Source organism: Haplochromis burtoni, unplaced genomic scaffold (genome assembly GCF_018398535.1).
Source record: "Haplochromis burtoni strain Fernald_Lab_line unplaced genomic scaffold, NCSU_Asbu1 Contig_130, whole genome shotgun sequence".
In the NCBI taxonomy this organism is placed as follows: domain Eukaryota; kingdom Metazoa; phylum Chordata; class Actinopteri; order Cichliformes; family Cichlidae; genus Haplochromis; species Haplochromis burtoni.
The window spans coordinates 730,328-750,230 of NW_024582491.1; the positions used below are offsets into that span (position 1 = coordinate 730,328).

At 40.4% G+C, this 19,903-nt stretch overlaps 1 protein-coding gene across 4 annotated transcripts in view; it reads right to left on the minus strand.

Moving 5' to 3' along the window:
• ncalda (neurocalcin delta a) overlaps positions 1 to 19,903 on the minus strand; it is a 62,619-nt gene that overhangs the window by 7,501 nt on the left and 35,215 nt on the right. For 3 of the 4 annotated variants that reach the window (XM_005930180.3, XM_005930179.3, XM_005930178.3), the window contains one exon: positions 6,057 to 6,466. In XM_005930180.3, coding sequence (XP_005930242.1) covers positions 6,057 to 6,434 — 378 coding nt within the window. In that variant the 5' untranslated portion in view covers positions 6,435 to 6,466. Of the gene's footprint in view, positions 1 to 6,056; positions 6,467 to 12,168; positions 15,001 to 19,903 lie in introns of those variants that run through there. The other variant, XM_042224170.1, reaches the window with a different exon arrangement.

Sequence of the window (19,903 nt, forward strand, 5' to 3'; positions counted from 1 at the left end):
GGGGGAATCTGTCACCACAGACACACGCAGTGATTATATAACAGAATATACAAACACACGTTAACTTTATCATACTGCAGGTAATCAAATTGGGGTTTTTATTGCTTTCCTTTCCAAAGCTGAAGTCTTAGTTAATGCTAGCAGTACTTTTCTTTTCAGCCTTCAAAATCCCTGCTGCTTTTACTCGGCTTGTTATACTCAACATCCACTCAGACCAAAAGCAACAAGGCCTTCCACTTTGTCCTGCTGTAGCGTGCCTTGACAGAGTTAACAGAAATCACCGTTTGGAAATCACTCTCGAGCAGAGAGCGTAAAACCCCAGAGAGTCCCCTGTGATATTTGCTTTATTGATATTAGGGACATTTATGGTGACAGACACGCCGGTTATTGAGCATATTTCCACAGTATGTCCACCTGTTCAGAAGTGATTCCAATATGCCAGCTTGTTGCACTGCGTCGCCGCGCTGCGACTGCGTATTTGCGCTTTAGGTAGCGAGGCTTGGAGACCAACACGCAGTCTATTTATCAGTGTTGTGTCTCCTTTGCTTTCTGTTGCATTGCAGGCTGTTTGGCAGTAAACAGTGAAATCACAGCCCACTCTGTCTCTAATAAGGAGGCGGTTTTGAGGGGAATGGGAGCTGACATGTGAACAGATGAGGGATGATTGTGATTACAGTGCAGCCAGAGCTTTATATAGGTGCTGGTTATGCTGCCTATTACCAAAGCAGCAGGGCAGCTCGGGAGTTCAGGGACAAGAAGCAGCCAGAGTGACTTCACTTTGGAGATGGGTCTGTTATTAATTGGCATCCTTCGAGGTGCTGTGAGTAAAGTGAGCTGGTGTTGCATGTTAGGGATTTAGCTGCTCATCTAATCCAGCGAAGCAACACGCTGTACAATAAGCTCACATTTCTAAATCCCCAAATTACAAGCAGCCAGTAAGAAGTGAAGCGACGTGTGAAGCTAAGGACGCTGAGCCCAAGAGAGTCGGAGGATTTTTCTTCAGAACTTTCTAAAAGGATGATTCTGTGAATACGATACTTGGAAATTCCACCTTTTGGTTTTTCCAGTAAACTATTGTTTGCTTCAGCTTCATCAGGGAACAAACTATACTGGTCTGTGCACTCAATTTGGTTGCCCCAACAACCTTTGTAATAATTGGATTCGTTTGGTGTGTTTCATGTTTTGAACAGGCTCTATATAAGAAGCCAACACCAGCGGACAATCTTCTACTTCTTATTTTAAAGGTTTAATCACTGCTAACCAACTAACCTCGGCCCTTCCTGTCTCACTTACGACTTCACTGAAGATGACATCATTCAACAGCCGAGGCATCTTTTTCTTTGGAGCTCTGTTGCAAGTAGGAGGAAAATACCGCAGAACAAGGACTACCAACGAGAGCTTTAGCTTCACTGGGCCTTGGATTTCAGCAGTTATAAATTCATTTTTTTTCCCGGCTGAGAACCATGGCCTCGACTAATAGTCGAATATAGAAAAAACCAGAAGGGGCATGTTTGGAGGTGTTGTCCCTCTCCTGAAATTCAGCTAATTTATCTCGAATTAAAATGAAATGACCATAGAAATGAGAGATTGTTCATTATTCTTAAGCTTCCTTTTAAATGTGCTCATATGTTATTTCATTAGACTGACATTTCAAATTAGGAAGTGTGTCATCAGTGACAGTTGTTCATTGGAAAAGTGGGTGTTTTTCCTACATAGTCAGAATTTTTGTTACTGCAAATTTTCTAGAAATACTGTGATAAATTTAGAGGCTATATCGCTACCTGTCATGTTACTGAATAACACCGGCTTTACCCGAGTTAGCCTCCTAAACCAAAAGTAAAGCCAGTTCCTCAGCCTTTGTCTTTCTTCCCCTGCATCCAAAGACAACAATCTTTGTCTTAATAAGTCAGGTCTTTCTGTGGTTTTCTCTTCACATATGACACCCTGCCAAATGCTGTATCCTCCCTACAGTAATTGCCTGTCTCCATATCAACTCTCACTTCCCACTCTTACTTTGGATTCTTGTTATATCTCCTGGACTTAGCCTGGGCATTTTTTTCTCCTCCGCCAGTAAATTTCTTATAATTTATCTGTAGCACCTGTGTAGGTTTCTTTTTTTTTTAAATTGTAGAGTCAAGCTTCAGCCATCTAAGTAGTACCCATTGTGCAGCCTGAATGTCACAGGGAGAGAGAAGGCTCTTTCATGTGCCTTGAGCAAGCACACAATAATGTCTCCAGTGAAGCCAGAAACAAAGGCACAGGTGTGTGAGGGCAAACAGAGAGAAAAAGACTATAACCTAGCCACTTGTAAGAGTGAAGGAGAAGAAAAGCAGGATTGCATAGGGCTCTTGGTTTTTACCTTCCCTCCGTATAATACAGGAAATGATGTGAAAAAGGCACCATTGAGAGAGGAAGAAATGCAAAGAGTGAGGGAGGGCTTCAGCTTGGTCAGACTTATTTGTGGAGCCGGCTGAGCACCGTTTGAGTTGGTCAGCAGTAGCTACACAAACACAACACAGAGTCTCTCGTATCACCCTCACACCATAGCTGAATATGTTTCCCACGGCGACTCTATCCGCCCGAGCAGCCGTCTATTCATCTACTCTGCTATTCTGCTCAGTCCCTTAAATTACTAGTATGAATGCTCTCTGCCATCTTCTTTTTTGCCAGTGGAGACAATGGACGTCCCTCTGTGCTCGTCTGCTCTGCTGAAGGCACCTGGTTTCAGATGAAAGGTAGACAGAGGGTAGATATCAACTATTGATGAGACAGAGTTCAGATTTTGTCATTATCTGAAAAGGATGATCCGGGCTGGCGGTGATCCATCCAATTCAATTACTCTCACAGCAAAGATAATTATGATCATCACCAGCATTTACACACTCTCTGCAGGAGAGAGCATTAGCTAGCTGGGAAAAGCTGGAGCTCCCAGGCACAATGGCGAACGGAGGCGAGAGTGCATGGGAAATATGAAGACCACAGTGGGGGAACAGACAGGGTCCTTAGAGTGAAGCACTGGCAAGTGATATTAAGATAAGATATTCTCACATGAATATAGAGGAGAATATGAATGATCACAAAAGAAGACAGAAGAGCTCGTGTGATTATTGTACTTGAGTGAACAAGGCTCTGTTTGGATGACGTTCAGCATGTTTAACATACGTTCAGCTAGTTTTGACCATTACTACGCCACCATTTGTACATGTGAGGTTGAAGACACTGTCTTATCTTTAGAGGTATTTGGTAAAGCACATTTAAAACGTGATAATGGTGCTAGATTCAGCCATTGGACCAACAAGGTGATTGCAATTCATTCTGAGCTAGACAATAATGTATATAATAAACCAAGCAACACATGGGAGCTGGTGCTGGTGGTGCTACTTGGAAATATCAGGGAACCAGAAAGGTCTACAGGCACTTGGATGCAGGGCTACTACTGTTAATCGTTCACCATTATCACCAGGACACAGATACACAGGAGAAAATGAATGCATTTACCTTTATGAGTCACCTGTCGGATCTGCCGTCTGATTCTACTGGAAGCAGCGTGTGACTGTGATCACACTAATCTGAAGGCTTTAGTCAGATTCAAGGATTCTTTTTTAACTTTAGCAATTCCTTTTAAAGGTCTGTCTGAAACCTTTTCTCTAAAATAACGTTTTCAAAATCAGAGGCAGAGCCTGGAGCTTCCAGACCCCTCTTCTGTGGAACCAGCTCCCAGTCTACCTTTAAGCTTAGGCTTAAAACTTTCCTCTTTGATGAAGGTTATAGTTAAGGCTTGAGGTTTCCCTGAATCCTCCCATAGTTAAGATGAAATAGGCCTAGCCTGCTGGGGGCTTACGCTTATGCCGAGTGTTTCTTTGTCCCTCACCTCACCTATGTGTTCATACATGTAATTTTCAGCAGTTATTAAACTCTGGCTTACTCTCTTATGATTTGCCTTTTATCTAATATCTCTCCTCTTTTTCCTCAGCTGGTCACGGGCCATGGCTGCCCCTCCCTGAGCCTGACTGAGGTTTCTTCCTGTTAAATGGGAGTTCTTCCTTCCCACTCTCACCAAGTGCTTGTTCACTGTCTTATTGTTGGGGTTTTGTTCTAATAATGTGCAGTTTTATCTTACAATATAAAACACTTTTGGGCGACTGTTGTTATGAATTGGCGTGATTTAAATAAAGCTGAATTAAACTGAATTAAAGCAAGCTTTTTCTCTGCAGAGGCAAGGGGCCCTAAACCAGACCACAAGCCAAAGACGAAAATAGATGAACATAGCGTGCACGTCTGCACGTGACACTAAAAAGTTAAGATGGCACAGAGTTCTTCATAATCATGCACTTCTTAAAGCGTTACCATTTGCAACATACTTGCACTCACACGTGCTCCTTCAAAATTCATTCACATTCACATCAGCTGAATAGACGCGAGCATCTGAGTCACTGCTTTCTGTTCTTTTGTCCTTGTGAACAGTGACACCTTTTACTGGAAAATGGGCAGAGGGTTTATGGCGTCAGTGTGTAGAAAGAAGTGCCAGTGTGAAGTCTGACTAATAGTGGTCTTAAAGTAATGGGACTAATTTAGCCTTGAAGCAATGATAGGTGAAGCAACACAGTCTGGCTAGCTCAGGTTTAAGGCATTGTCATGTAAACGGTGGTTCAGATTGTGCTGAGAGAAAGTAAAGCCACCATGCATTGGTGAAAACAAAATCAATTATATTCACAGCACTTATTATTATAGATGCCAGAATGAACATTTTTAGGGCAACAAAGAGTTAATCCACAGCACGCTGGATGGGATGACTCATAGAGACCACCCCAAACACAAATATCATCAAGCTGCCTTGTGCCTTAAACTATTCAGACCATGTTAGCACGTATCAGTTTTTATTTCATTACAATTATCCACCAATATATCACTGCTTAATTCCTTTTAGTCACCTCCTCCTCAGCCATATAGAGCCATAGTAACACACACAGATGTATAGTCACAAATGCGCACACACTGCATTCCTTTTGGGTTAATCTGTAAAAAATAATTGCTTCTTCTCATTGCTTCCTGTTCTTCCTCCATCCCGCCTTCCCCTCATTATCAGGATACACAACATAAATGGCCTGTTTTGAAAATGGCTCACACACTGAAGATCTGATGAGAGTAATTTGAGTGAAACTGCAGTGGGAGAGACTGGCCGGCATGTAATTGTGAAGGAAGTCAAATATAAACTGTGTTTGTGCGTGTGTACATGAAATAGTCTGTTTACACGAAAGGCTTTTGCAGGAAATGCCACCCACGCTCGGCTTTTATCCTGCTTTTCTGTCTTAAAGGTGAGCTGTACCTGGCTACACGGATCAGAAAGCAGCTGTTGAATTTTTCACAGAAAAACAAAATGTGGCTTATTTCAAAATGATCAGAGTTTGTATTGCATTTCATCTGTTTCTTTTATTTCCTTTTCTTTCTTGGACGTTTGAAAGTCTGCATAGTGTGCTGCGCTTTTTAGTCTGCCTTCATTATCTTAATAAATAACAACAGGTGAGCAAGCAGTGTGATTTAATACAGACGTGCCTCCTCATCTGCCCAGCGCTGTAGCTTATTCTGGTGAAACATGCAGTCAAACACGACAGGGCAAGAAATAATAGAACCTGCAAGCCAAAAGGATACTGAAAGCGATGTAGCCAGTGTGGATTAGGCTGAGCCCGAGTTCCATTTGTTCCTGTAAAAGGTGTGGAGCAGAGGAAAATCTGCTCTTCTCCTATCATGACAGGGCTACAAGCCATATATAAGATGGAGCTGAGCTAATTAATCTCTGACTGTTTCCAAAACTGCTTTTACTTGGCAGCACAATGAATGTTTCCAATCAATCCAAGTGTACCTTTTAAGTACACTGACATTTTAATGCTGGCAATAAATAAGGGCCTGAATGACGTAGCTCTCAAAAATCATGTCAATGTGGAGTCACATCCAGCACCATGAAGAGTGCTGGAGGCCACAGTGATGTTAGATGTTCTCCTTGGTAGGAAATTTTCTGTATTTTAGACACTTTTCCACAATCTACACAGAAGACTCACCTGCACAATCTCCAGCATCTCAGCTTTACTGATGTACCCGTTCCCGTCCAGGTCGTACATACTGAAGGCCCATTTCAGCTTCTGCTCCAGCTTGCCGCGCGACGTCACACTCAGCGCGATGATAAACTCCCGAAAGTCTATTGTCCCATCCCCGTTAGCGTCGAACGTGCGGAAGACGTGTTCGGCGAACTTTGAAGCGTCTCCGTAGGGGAAGAAGTTACCGTAGATCTTCTTGAACTCCTCCATGGAGAGGTTCCCGCTGGGGCAGTCCCTGAGGAAGCCCTTGTACCACTCCTGGATCTCGTGCTCGGTGAAGTCGGTGCTCTCCAGCAGGTCCTGCATCACCTCAGGGCGGAGCTTGCTGTTCTGCTTCCCCATGTCGTCGGTCCTGTCAATCACTCAGCTCACAGCTGGGAACACAGAGAAGACAACGAGCTTGATTTTGAGATGTGACAAAAGTAATAATGTAATTTCTAGTGCTTTTAGCGTTAACCGCTGCAACCATCTTTGTATTTTCCCATAACTCCATGAGTCATGTTACACATCCACGAAGAACAAATGTCTATTAGTGTGAGACATTCAATGAAAAAAAGTTTTGCAAGGGCGACTGTTGCATACATTTTTCCACTGAAGAGTTGCTCAGTTTAGACCTGTGCTGTGTTATCAACTAGTAAAATCAAATGTGTCTGTTTTTCTTTATAAAGCACAAGTTCATATTTGGACTATCAGCTACACAGATGAGCTAGCTGCTGTCTCCTTTAGTAGCTTCGCCTGATATGAAGCAAAAATGTAAGCAAGCCCCTCAGACGTTACGTTGATCACTCCTTTTTTAAAACTAATGGAACTTTCCATGGAAAATAAAAATAGCTCTGTGGACCCTGAGTGCACACAGCACCAAAAGTACATGGATTTAATTACTCTATAAAATCTCCGCAAACACACTTAACTGGCTTAGATGCGCTGGAAGGAAAAGGCAGCACAGTCAAATGATTTGGAGACTGATCTGCTTAACAAACATCGTTCAGATTCATAACCTCTCGAGAAAGACAATTTCTCTATTGTCTTCCTGGAACTTGTGATATCAGTGTTTGCGGTCCAGATCTTTATAAAGAGGTTAAAGCTTTACGATCCCCATCTGCAGGCTCTGAGCTGAAATGTTCATGTAAAATGAGAATGTTTACTTAAAGTAGCGACAATGATGATTCATTAACTTTGGGACTTTATTTGAGCTAGAGCAAATGGACCATTGTTTTACTTTTAAGACAGTAAAAGCGACGGCGCTCATAAAAGCTGCTCATTAGATTTCGTGTTGAGCAATTGGTGACTGCTGGCTAAGAAGAGCATGAAACTTCTCAGGGAGCTGATGTTTATTTGTGTATTTACTTTATTCTTTTATGTGTCTTTAAATCACCCAGTATTTCACTGTTTCCTAGTTAGGCTATATAAAATGAAAATGCTTAACAGCTGGGTCATTCAAACACCCAAGCACACTGTTTCTTCTTAAAATGTCCACTCCCAAGCACAATCGTGTTATATAATGCCACTTTTGTTTTGTCTGCAGTCAATTATGATATTATTTCTTGATGACGCGTTATTTATTTTCTTTCTTACTGCACTGGAGACTCAGTAAGGCATGGAAATACTAACAAATACAGCTTTTAAGTGGTCTTATCTGCCCTTTTGGTGACACAAACAGGAAGTGCTTGCTCCTAATCTCAGAGAGATTGCGCTCTCATTACACTAACTATAGTGTCAGTGTGTATGTGAGTGTACAATATATGCACAGGCATATTTTTCAGTATGAATGCAATCAAAGTATATTTAGAAGTACCAAGCTATGGTGACTGCATATGCTTTGGAATTCATGTGTTGAGGCTGTGTACATTTGTGTACAGTATATATTCAGCTCTGTGCGATGTGCTGTTAGGCCTGCCTTGGCCTGCACTCTGAAAAGGAAATGAGTCACTTATGTCCTCAAAACCACCATGAATAAAAGCATGTTTTAGGAAACCATAGGAAATGAAAGCCTCTTTTTTTACGTCACGACGAACAGCTCGTTCACAGTACTGAATACTGCAATCTCAGAGAGAAATGAGAAGCAAAAAAGAGAAGGTGACTTCTTTGCAGTCCCACCCACCAGCAAGTTCAGGTCATATCAAGGTATGACTAAGGCCGTCACCAAGGAAAAATATCCCCAGTGTAAGCAAGGCTATTTGAGAAGTGATAAGTTAAGTGAGTGCTGAATTATCTGAGCTGCAGCCGTGCTCTAAATCATGGTACAATAACCAGGCAGGCGCTATAGAACAGCTACCACTTCTCTTCAGTAAACATGGCGATGAAAAGTGCCCTGATGCTTGGGGTGCTATGGTCATAATCAACTGCTTGAGTACCATGTGACTGATGACACTTATACAATCGCCTTTGTTTACTTTTTATTAAACAACTTCTGCTAACACGTAGGGCACAACAAAGAACTGCAGTGGACTGAAAATGTGGGCCGGGGAGATGTTAGCACATACAGCATGCGCGCTATAATCCCAAAGTATGAATTCTGACAAAAGTTAAAGAGGACTAAATGGTCAAAAACTTTACAGCGGTGTCAAAGAGTATGCAGGGCTTGAACTTCTCTCCTTTTTGTTTGTCACACAGCTGTTTCTCTAGCTTTTCTGTGAGCAACCAAACGCAGCGGTACGAAGGCCTACGGCAAGAGAATGTCCACATATCTAAACAATTATCACGTCTTGCCTCATGATATTACAGCTGGCTTTTTCTCTCCGAGTGGCCAATATAAACACTGTATTTCCAACATGGTCAGACACCACAAATTCATTTTCTTTTTCTTTCCAACTGCTCTAAAAAACAGCAGCTATGCAAGCAGCACTAAAGGTGGTCCTAAGGCCAGCTGCACTTTGAGCTACATTCTTAAGATGCGAGGCCGACATCTTAAGATGTCTACGGAATAAAGATGCAACAGCAAGATGTCCATTATAATTTCAGGCCTCAGTGAGACTGGATGCATTCAGACTTATATCATGTTCAATGTTGCAAACAAGATCAGAAGTTTTACAATTAATATTTAAGGGAACATGAATCCAGCAGCAGGTAATGGAAATAACATTGGCATTTATACAGTATATATACTGGGAATTGTGCGTGTCTTTAGAGAATTTCACTGCAACCTATCACATATGGTAGATATTACACTGTGAAGGTGTAACATCTACCATAGAGAGATGCTGCTAATGTAACCAAATGTGGCTGCAAAGCTTGTACAGAATATGAAACATTAAGCTATTTGTTTCTACACCAAGTCGTTAGTTACAATTTTGACACTATTCAGAAATAAAAATGAAGCAGTGCTTACTTTCAGGTGGTTTCTTCAGTGTGCAATGGTGCACTCTCTTTTATTAGATGATTCATAGAAAGAAATACATTCAAGGCCTTTAAAATTAAATGAAAGGAAATGACGGACACATGTGATTTTTCATTTTTCTTCTTTGAAGCAGGTGAAGCTGAACAAAGGTTTTGGTTGAATAACTTTCAAAAGCTCTGACTTAGTGCCAATTACCACACTGACCGAATGTCAGCAACGGACCCTCGGAGCGGTTACACCAGAGTCTGTCGCCAAGCACTTCACCTAATGAAATCCACAGCCGTGACCCTGTCTGCTGCTCTAACACCAGCCTGCGTACACACACAGACACATGCACACTTACAAATCTGTAATTAGTGACCCACTGTGCCCTGTCACCTGCTATTTCCAGCGCGTACATATACGCTCACACAGCCCACTCACCCCACACACCGCTGCAGCCATGAAACCACTCTGCCAGTCCCGATGACATGCTTAGCCAACCGAGGATGCTCCTGGCAACCCACTTGATGATGACATGGATTTTCAGCTGAAGCCTGTATGTGTTTTTTTCTGGACCACTGGAAGTTCTACGTTTTGTGGTGGTTTCATCTTCATGTGGTCTTTTTTTTAATGACCAAAAAGTTCCTCAAGGAGAGAAAAAACAAAACTGGCTACTTCTATAATGGATAGCGATTCTTGCGAGTAACATTACCATTAATAAATTCGTGTTATTGAAAAGTGATTTTCGCTATCCTTGGTAAAAATACACAAAGGGGACTGTAAAACTCTGATCTAAAGGCCTGGCAATCCTTAGGACAACAAATCAGATAGATGTCTATGTATATGTACTGCAATGTGCACAAAGGATTGACAGCAGCTGACATTAAAACGAGTAGGCACTGCTGAGTGACAGGACACGTGTCAGAGCTTCTCAAGGCTGCTGCATCCTTCAGTGTGCTCTTCAGAACGTCAGACAGTGGAAAAGCTGGTTTCTTGCATTTCAGGCTGGGGGTGCTAAGTCCTCATAATATGTCCTCCAAAAAAGCCTACACTCTTGTGTTAGATAGGCTAATAGATGGTCCCATTTGAGTTTTGGGCTTCTTCTAAGCTTTATTGTAAGATGTAGTTCCAAGCATGCCTAGGAACCCACTGTCATGAGCAGATTATCTACTGTGTGGAAGATGGATAGTGGTCCTGGATAGTGGATCCAGGCCAACGTTAGTGATTTTTGCTGGATTTTAAGACGTTTAAACTCTAGCAGTGACCTGTAGTAGTCGAAATTTTTCAGGTTTTCATCCTAGATGTCTTTTTATGATAATCAGTTGCAGGTTAAGCAAACAGGGTAAGGATCTTATCTTGGTTTCTAATTACTACACATGGAAAACCTTGAAGGTAATGTAGTGACATCCAAATTCAGCCTCAATGTAAACACAGGGATTAAGTGGTTCCAAGGCACAATGGGGGCTTGGCTTAATCACTGACACTGGGTAAGAGGTGGGCTGTGTGTTGGACATGGTGTCGGTCCAGATACTAACACTCAGACCTTCACGATCACATCCTCACCTCCGCCGCTAGGATCACCAATTAATCTAACATGCATGTCTTTGGATTGTTTGAGGAAACTGGTGCGCTTGGAGAGAAGCCACGCAGGCACAAAAAGTTCAAGTGAGAGCATCAAAGACACTTTTACTGTTGAATATGACTTCAGAAATTGACTTCTACTTCATCAGTTGATTTATTTTAGTTGTTGTAGGGAGAGGGAGACAGCAGCTGCAGCATTCTTTAAACACCAAATGAACTATCATTCAAAATGAGCACAGTCATTCAGATTGAAGTAAAGTCTATGCACATCTGGTTGACTACGGCTTGGATTCACATTCATAATTTACAGTCCTTTCAGCTGAAGAGACTTTCTGATCACTTCCCCGGTGGACAAAATCATTTCTTTGTAAAACAAAGGTTGCAATCAAACTGTATGAACATGTTTATGAGACAAGTGAAAGAAGAGAATACATATTCAGTAAATATTTGTAGTATCGATATGAATCTTATAGAGTCTTTCATCTTTTTCCTCTTTGATTCATAAACTCCTCACCTTTCTCTTGCACCTTGTTTTTCCATTATTTAAATGCTCTTCATCCTCAGCATTATTTCAACCTACACAGGACCAGCTCTCTCTTATGAGGCAATTCCACTGCAGTTACCATAGTAACATTCAGCAAAATCATAGAGCCATTGATGAGATTTCTGGCTGCATGCACAGCAGACACATGCACATGGGTAAAAAAGCACACACACACACACACACACACACACACACACACACACACACACACACACAGTACTCTCAATCAAATACACTGTGCTCTGTGTGTAGGTGTATGATAATGGTGGGGGGTGCAGAAATGTGAGGTGCAGTACCAACTGTGGTTAACTGCTAAACAAATTCAAAAAAGGTAATAAAATGTTAAAATGGAAAGATAACCGTAATCACAACTGGGTAAAATTGGCCAACGCTACAGTGGTCTGCATGAATCCTCCATTTGAAGCATCCATTCAGTTTTTTATACACCGATCAATTCCAGATAGAGACGTGCAGCTTGGTAACTACAGTTCTTAATTCCTTGAGGGATGTAAACAGGAAATCTAATGCTGCAACATCTTGAGGCCAGATTTCTTTTTGTCTCATACGTGCCATTCTTCTCATGCTTGCATTCACACTGACACGTACGACTACATGCAATGCACAAGAAATACCTGCGTGGTGGACCTGGAGCTGTCAAAAAGTCGAGTGGAGAATGATGCGCACTTCTCATTCTCAGTATTTGCAATCCTTGCTGCGTAGCAGAAGAGGAGGAAGCAGCAAGCAATTTTTGTCCAGAAGGAGGAATATACTGCAGATGGTAATATAAATGTTAGCTAGCTACGTTTATCTTTTTTTTTTAAGACACTGATGTCTGTGGATTGGTTTGCTGTTTAGATGTCACCATAGCTGTTGCACAGAATAATACATGGTCTAATAAGCATGATGAATGTAGAATTTTAAGGATTGATACCAGTATCGATATTTGGCAATGTAAAAATCAGATATTCTCATAAATCTGTCGATGCTGTTTTGTGTTTTTTTGTGTTTGCGGTGTTCCAAACATCTGCATTGCCAACAGGGAATTTGCAGAATATCATCTGGTGGATAAACTATGCAAAATCAACATGGTTGAAGGGTGTTTCTCCTGCCTCTTCTTTACTTTTTTAATTTGATTGTTTGATTGTTATATAGTTAATATCGGCCGATACTGTCGGCCTGCAGATAAATCAGTCAACACTCACACTCTGTGCAATAAGTAAATAGTATACATGGAATACAAGATGAAAGTGTACTAGCAACCCCCCCAAATTGAGGCACAATGTTTTTATTCACATAAAATCAGCTGGATGTTCTGAGTCCTGAAGCAAACAACATATCAACAGCCCATTCTTCCTAAAGTGTACATTATGAACGATTACAGATAAAATATTTTTACAGTAAAACCCAAACTATACCTAAACTGCCACAATAGCTGCCCCTTATTGAAATCACAAGCAGCAGCACTGCACCAGTTGCCTGTGTAGACAGAATCTTGAATGGAGAAGACTAACAAAAATAAATGTGTGGATTTTAAGATGTGGGCTTGCTGTGAAAACCTGATAACTCTGGAGAAACAATAGTTGTCTCACAAGTAAGGAGGTAAATTTTTCCAGGTTTTCTCACCAAATATGCCACAAGATGTTGAATTTTTCTTTTTAAATGAAGTCGAAAATTGTTGCTTGAAATATTGTTTTAGCTGTGTTCTCTATAATTTCCGTTCCTTTCTTACACACTGACCATTTTGAGAAAAACATACAGTTAATGAACAAAATCTACCAATTCATTTAGTCATTGTTTCTTAAAAGTCAAAAAAAAAATATTACTCTAAAAGACGTTGCTGTTATTCTGCAATTTGTGATAAAATGATGAAATAGCAGTTCTATTTCTTCAACCAATCCAATAAAATGAGCTAATTAGCTTAACTGTATCTTCTAATTCAACCTTGTAAATCCAGTTTTTCACGAATGCCTGGGTGGTATAAATGACTATAACACCTTGGAGAACAGGTACAGCTATCAATGCAATGCAGTTGGAATCATTTGTATTGTAATTAACTTTCACTGGTATCTTGGTTTCCAAAACTGAAGCGTGCTGAATTAGCTAATCACATCAGACTAGCACAGTAGTGAACTCACTGTGTTTACCGTTTTATTCCCTGGCTATCTTTTAACAGGGACTAGACTGTAAAAAAGAAAAACAGAATCTCAAAATTGCTAGTTTTCCTCCCATGTTGGAAAAAATGTTGGTACAAAGTGGCATTTGGTAACTGGTAGCTGGTTACCATGCTAATTCACCAGATTACTATCTAGTATATAGATTGTAATTTCAATCAGAAGCCGTAGTAGTATTTCTAGGGTAAAACTGAAGCGCTGCAATGTAACAAGTTTGTAGAACTGGGCTGTGATGCCTACACACAGGGATGCAGCCACACATGGAATACCTGGGATGCTTAACTCCATGTAACTCATTTGCTTATACAGATACAGATCCTGTTTTTATGTCAGGATCCAAAGACTGCTGTTCTCTTTGGATCTGTTGAAGCTATATCAGAGAGTTCTGTCAGTTTTACTCCCTATCACCTCAACTCGTACATACACTGGCTGACTCGTACAAGGGTGGCTGTAGCTCAGGCGGTAGAACAGGTCATCTACTGATTGAAAGGTTGGTGGTTCAATTCCTGGCTTCCCCTAGTCTGCATGCCAAATATCCTTGGGCAAGATACTAACCCCAAATTGCTCTCTGATACATCCATCGGAATATGAACGCGTGTGAATGTTACCTAGAAAGCACTTAGAAAAATGTGCTGGTGTGAATGGGGCTATATAGGAACCAGTCCATTTACCATTTACACTATAATACATGGAATCCGTGTTATGCAATGGTGATGTTATTGATAAATGTGGAAAACAAATATGAGATTTTGAGTATAAGATACAGAAACCTGTTCTAAAAGGTTTTCATTAAGTGCAGGGATACTTCATTTGGAAAGCTTTCTTCTATTTGCTAAAGCACTTTGCATGACACTGCTAATTTATAATTCATAGAGCTTTTATTATATTATATTTATATGCCGCATATATCTGAATGGAAAGTGCAGATGCAAAATCTGCACTTGGGAGAGCAGTTTGGGATGCAACCCCTGAATAAAACATATATATTCATCGGATCTCCAAGAGACTGTGAGGTGCAAATATAAAGCAGTCATTTTGTTGTTTTTAGGAGAGTGACTGAAAAAGAAATGGCAGTATTGTTAAAAAAAAGAGAGAGAAAGTTTCCCATGTTTTTTTTTAGAAACATCTGCAGCAGTTTAAGTCTCCAGAACAATGGACAGCAGGAATGAAAGGGGAGGGGGAGTACAACAGAGAAGGACACACAAAAATAGACATTAAAATAAGAAAGAAAATGCTGAGGAATGGATGACTACTCTTTCTGCTTATATCCTGCTGAGCCTGAGGAAACCCACCTCCTGCCCCAGCAGGAAAACTGTACAACAATTCAAATTACTCATCACTTAACTTGGGGGGGGGTTAAGGCCTTTGGTACATGTTTCAAATGAATCTTCATTAACTACAGTAGTAAGGCAAATCTCTAACCAGTCTGTAACTTCCACTGGTACCAAAGAGGCCTCCAACTGGCTAGTCAGCAGGTGGATAGAAGGTGACTCTAAAACCTTTAAAGTAGGACGTGTGAGTTTGCAGCAGTTGGAGTGAAGTCTGTCTTTCTAGGATCGAACTCCTTGTTTCGTCTCAGTTTGTTTGGCTCTTTCCCGTTAAGTCGCTACCAAACCAGAGACAGCATTTGAAGTCTTGTCACATTGATTGTTGCTAGCTGGTTAGCTGCCCACGATCGTTATTTTCAGCTGTTATACTTTTAAAAGGCCTTCTTAGTCTTCATTAGGTTGCTATGGTAACAGACCTGATAGCGGGTGGATGAGTAGGCAACCGCACACACTGTAGTGTCTATTGATTTAGGAGCAAAAGGAGCGATCCAGTGAGATGCACAAGATGACACACTTCCTCAAGTCAATTTTATAATCAGCTTAAAGGTTATGTAATTCAATCTGTGAAGCTGCAGTGCAGAGATCTGTGGCCATGCTAAAGGTATTAAACATTAATTAATTTTAATAATTATTTATACAGGCTTGTTTATTTGCATTAGATGTACAAATGTATGATGGCCCAATGAATCTGTAGAATAACAACAACATCTCAGCTCAACTATTTTGACTGTTATGAGAATCAGGTCTGGTTGCATGCCTGTGTGGAAAACTGTTCTTCTCTTCTGTGTCCGAGAGAAAACGACCCCTGCCTTGTACTCCGAGGTCGTGTCTAATTTGCTTGGCTCTCCATCTGTGTAGCCCTGGTGGGAGCGCTCTGTCTGCCTGGCACTAGATCATTGGACCTGCTAAATTGGTTGGATGACTAACTCCTGGGGCCCAACAGGGGGAAACAGAATAGATGTCTGCCCTGCTGTTATTGTGGTGATTACGTCTGAGGTCTGCTGCTAAATTTCATACAAGTGAGTTTTCTCAAATCCCAAACAGACCCCATTTAGCTCAGCTACTGAGCTTTGCACTGTTACACAGCTCTGTGGGTAGAGGTTGTCTTTGTCAGAGATAAAAGCCCAACTTCAGCTTGGAAGCTAATTGAGCTAAACCTAAATCTATGAACTTGCTTAAAACTCTACAGTCACTTTTCTATTGCACATATATTTTAATACAAGAACCCAATGAAAGGTCCTGAGATCCTAGCTATTTCATTCTACCATATGCCTATTTCAGTTATTAGCGCATACATTTGTATAGGTAACTATAATTTGTGATTAATAATAAAGTATAATGTTAGTGATGGTGATTATAACGCGTTACAAGAAAACTTCACGGTGCTGTGTACTACCACATGACAGCACTGTGGAATAAACCTTTAAATGTTCTCCTTCAGACGAGTCAGGACAGCTAATGGCACAAGTTCATAGTGACATTCCAGAGAAAGCAGCAGAGGATGACAAAATAGCACTCTAAGAATAGCAGTCGCACTGAAATCATTCCAGAGGTGGACTAGAACACAAACTTGACGTAGAAATCACCCAAATTTCCAAGATTTAGGGTATCACGGCTTTTGACTTTCATGGACTGATTCCCAGAAGTTGCATGTGGTCGGTTTACATTGTCATAACTGGTGCAGACATAAGTTCCCAGATCCACATGGATCTGGGAAAAATCTGAACTAGATGTCAACCTCATATTCCACGCAAAAGGAAGAGAACAGATTAAGCAGCTTGACATTTTTCCATCACTATAATGTCAACTTTTGCCTGTGTTATTCTTTTCTTTCCAAATGAATTTTCCGTACGAATGACGGCTGATAACAAGAAAGAAAAGCACCTGCTCAGCAGCGATAGAGTGACATGGCTGTAAACTGTGCTGAACTAAAACTGATAAAAGCTGTTTGCAGAGTAATTATAGGAGCAGCTGGGGAATGCACGTCTGTTACAGGACTGAGGGTGCGGCCTGTAACACTGTATGCATTAATGAGAGAAAGAGTGGGAAGAGAGAGAATGTGACGTGGGCAAAGCCTGAGTCTGGAGATGGTTCTGACTGAAGAATGCCCCTGGGGATGCAACAAAGCTGGCTCTGCTTCCTGTGGTGTAAGAAAATATAGAAACAGGATATAACATCACGGAAAATAACAAACAGCAGGGAAGTTACATCACAGTGTGAAGGTCAGGGGTCAGGATTAACCCGGGGAACCGGGCTGTGTTGAAGAGAGAATTTGGGGCATTAAGATTTCTGGATATTCAGACTGTCAGTCAGCTTGAATAAGTCTGTGTTGTTCCAAGTAAACTGACATTTTCTAACTGTTTGATATTAACATAATTTGCTTTAGTTTTAATGGAGCTTAATCCTGTACATTTCAATCTGTTGCCAAGTTAAGAAAGATATTTTAGGTTTGTGGCAGCAGTAATAACGACGGCCCTTTGTTTGACAGAAGAGAAACAACCGCAGGAGCTAGCTAAACAACAAAAGCCAATATATTTATTATTAAAAGTAAAGCACCTGACGTGGTCTGCAAGAACAAAAAGAATATCTTGCACAGTATCTGAGGCTCTTATTTTGAAACAGTGAACATTTGATTCCAAGACTGGAAATAAAGCCTGAAATTTATACTTATTTATGCAACAGGTTCTTTAATTTAAACATGTGCAGATTGAAGGATTTAGATATTGTTAATCATCTTTACATCAGCCTCCTGGTTTAAAGTATTTCTTTCTTATCTTTCTGTGTTTCTTTCTTTTCCACATGTCGCTTAGATGAGTTCACCTGTGCAGTAGGCCAGACTGGGTTTTGTAAATGTCAAGTTTACTGCAACATTTTTTCCCCTTTTGCTATGACTGGTATGTGGCTTTGTAAATACTCTCCCTCCCGCACTGATGTGAACATTCTGCGGACAGCCTTCTTTGCAGAATGATGTCTGCCAGCCTAGACGTCCACTATCTTTATTTGCCGTTTGGAAAAATGACATAATAACACTGATATATACTGATCTCACAGACACAGACATAACCACAGACAGACACACACATGCACACGGAAATCTCTCTTTGTCCTTCAGCGGGAGATAAAAGCTGAGTAACCATCAAACGCACAAGGTTACCACCTGTGATGATGAGGCAGAACAAAGGAGACACACATTATTGTGCGTGAGTGGAAAACAGCCACTGCAAACTGCATTAAGAGGTCAGTGTATCGTAAAACGTTAACCACAACTGTGCTCAGTGTCGTCTGTTACTGGCAGTAAAAAGGCGCTACAACGTAAACGCAGACGCAGCTAAGTGATGTTGAATCGTTTCAAAATCTATGTTTATGTTTTTTTCTCCAAAAAATAAAAAATGTAAAATGTCGTCACAAAGACAGAGCTGGGAGACACTGGGCCTCAGTTGCAAATATGTGAAACTGAATCAGCCAGAAAAGGCAGAGCTTTCTAAAGTGTTTCCTCTGGAGTGGTTAAAAAAAGCTGCAATACTCAAGACTAGTTTTTAATGAATGTGTTTAAAAAAAGATAACACAAAAAAACCACTTACAGATTACAAATGTGATCACAATCGCAGTGTCAGACTGCCTGGACTTTTAAGAAAGTGAAAGTGTAGTAATCTCTGTTTTTTAATGTTTATAATATCCCAAAGTCCAATTTGAAGTTTTGACAAGTAAATACAAATAACATTTCAAATGCACATTAATACATGTTATGTTTTAGATTTACAGAAAAAAAAACTACCCAAAGATTTTTAAGAACAAGTTAATATCGACTGAAGAAGGACCAAAGATGCAAGAGGAAATTACTGTGTAGATAACTGATCACACATTATGAAGGAAAGTCATGAACAGGATTTGTCATGTGGAAAAAGACACTCATAATCTATGGTAGACTAATCTGTGTGGATTTACAGCAGTTCTGTAACAATTCACCTTTAATAAACGGCTTGAGATCAGATTTTCCAACCCGATATTTAAATTCAGCATTTTTTTTAGTGACAATTCGATGATAGCACTCATCTGCTTATGCCTCACATACCCTAGTAAGGCATGCATCCTGCCTGCCAAAGGTCTCTGCGAGCACTGAGGAATTCCAAGTAGCTATGGATGTGAGATTCATCATGTAGTAGCCACCCAGTTATTTGGATCATTCCTGATGGGATATAATTTACTGTCTATACTGTGAATTATTAAGTGCATCTGGTGTGAAATTTAGAAAAACAGAAAAAACCTTTAAAACTAAAAAAATCTTATTAAGGACATCTCATCGCAATATGTAACATTTTGTTTGCTGTTGTTCTTGTATAAAATATTTGTTTCATGATTATTTCTGACTACAAATGAGAGGAAAACATATATTACTCTTTTTGAACTTTACTTTTGTGACCAGGACAATAACATTACACAAAAGCAAAGTTTGAAAAAAGATAATGCTGATGGTCTGATAAGACCGACAACAGTAAAAAATAAGAGCCACTTATTTATACCACATTCATTTCTTTCAAGCTCTCAATTTTTAAGCAACACGTTTGACTTGCTTTTGTTGTACTTTGTGTTATTTTCAATCCTCACCGTGTGTGCTTCTAAGCTCCTCATCGGAGTCAGGCCATCGGTCTCTACTCAAATATTCTGAGCTCGTTTTCTAACGGCATCATCGTCTGCATCTTGCTAACATGAAACGCTATGTTGCATCACATGGATGATTTTCTCTTTTGTTTAGAGACAGTCAACATTAAAGGTTTCTTTGTAGTAGAGCAAAATAAATAAAATAAAACAACAACCCAACAAAATTATAGATTTTTATTTCAGACAGCCATCATTATTATCCCAAGTGA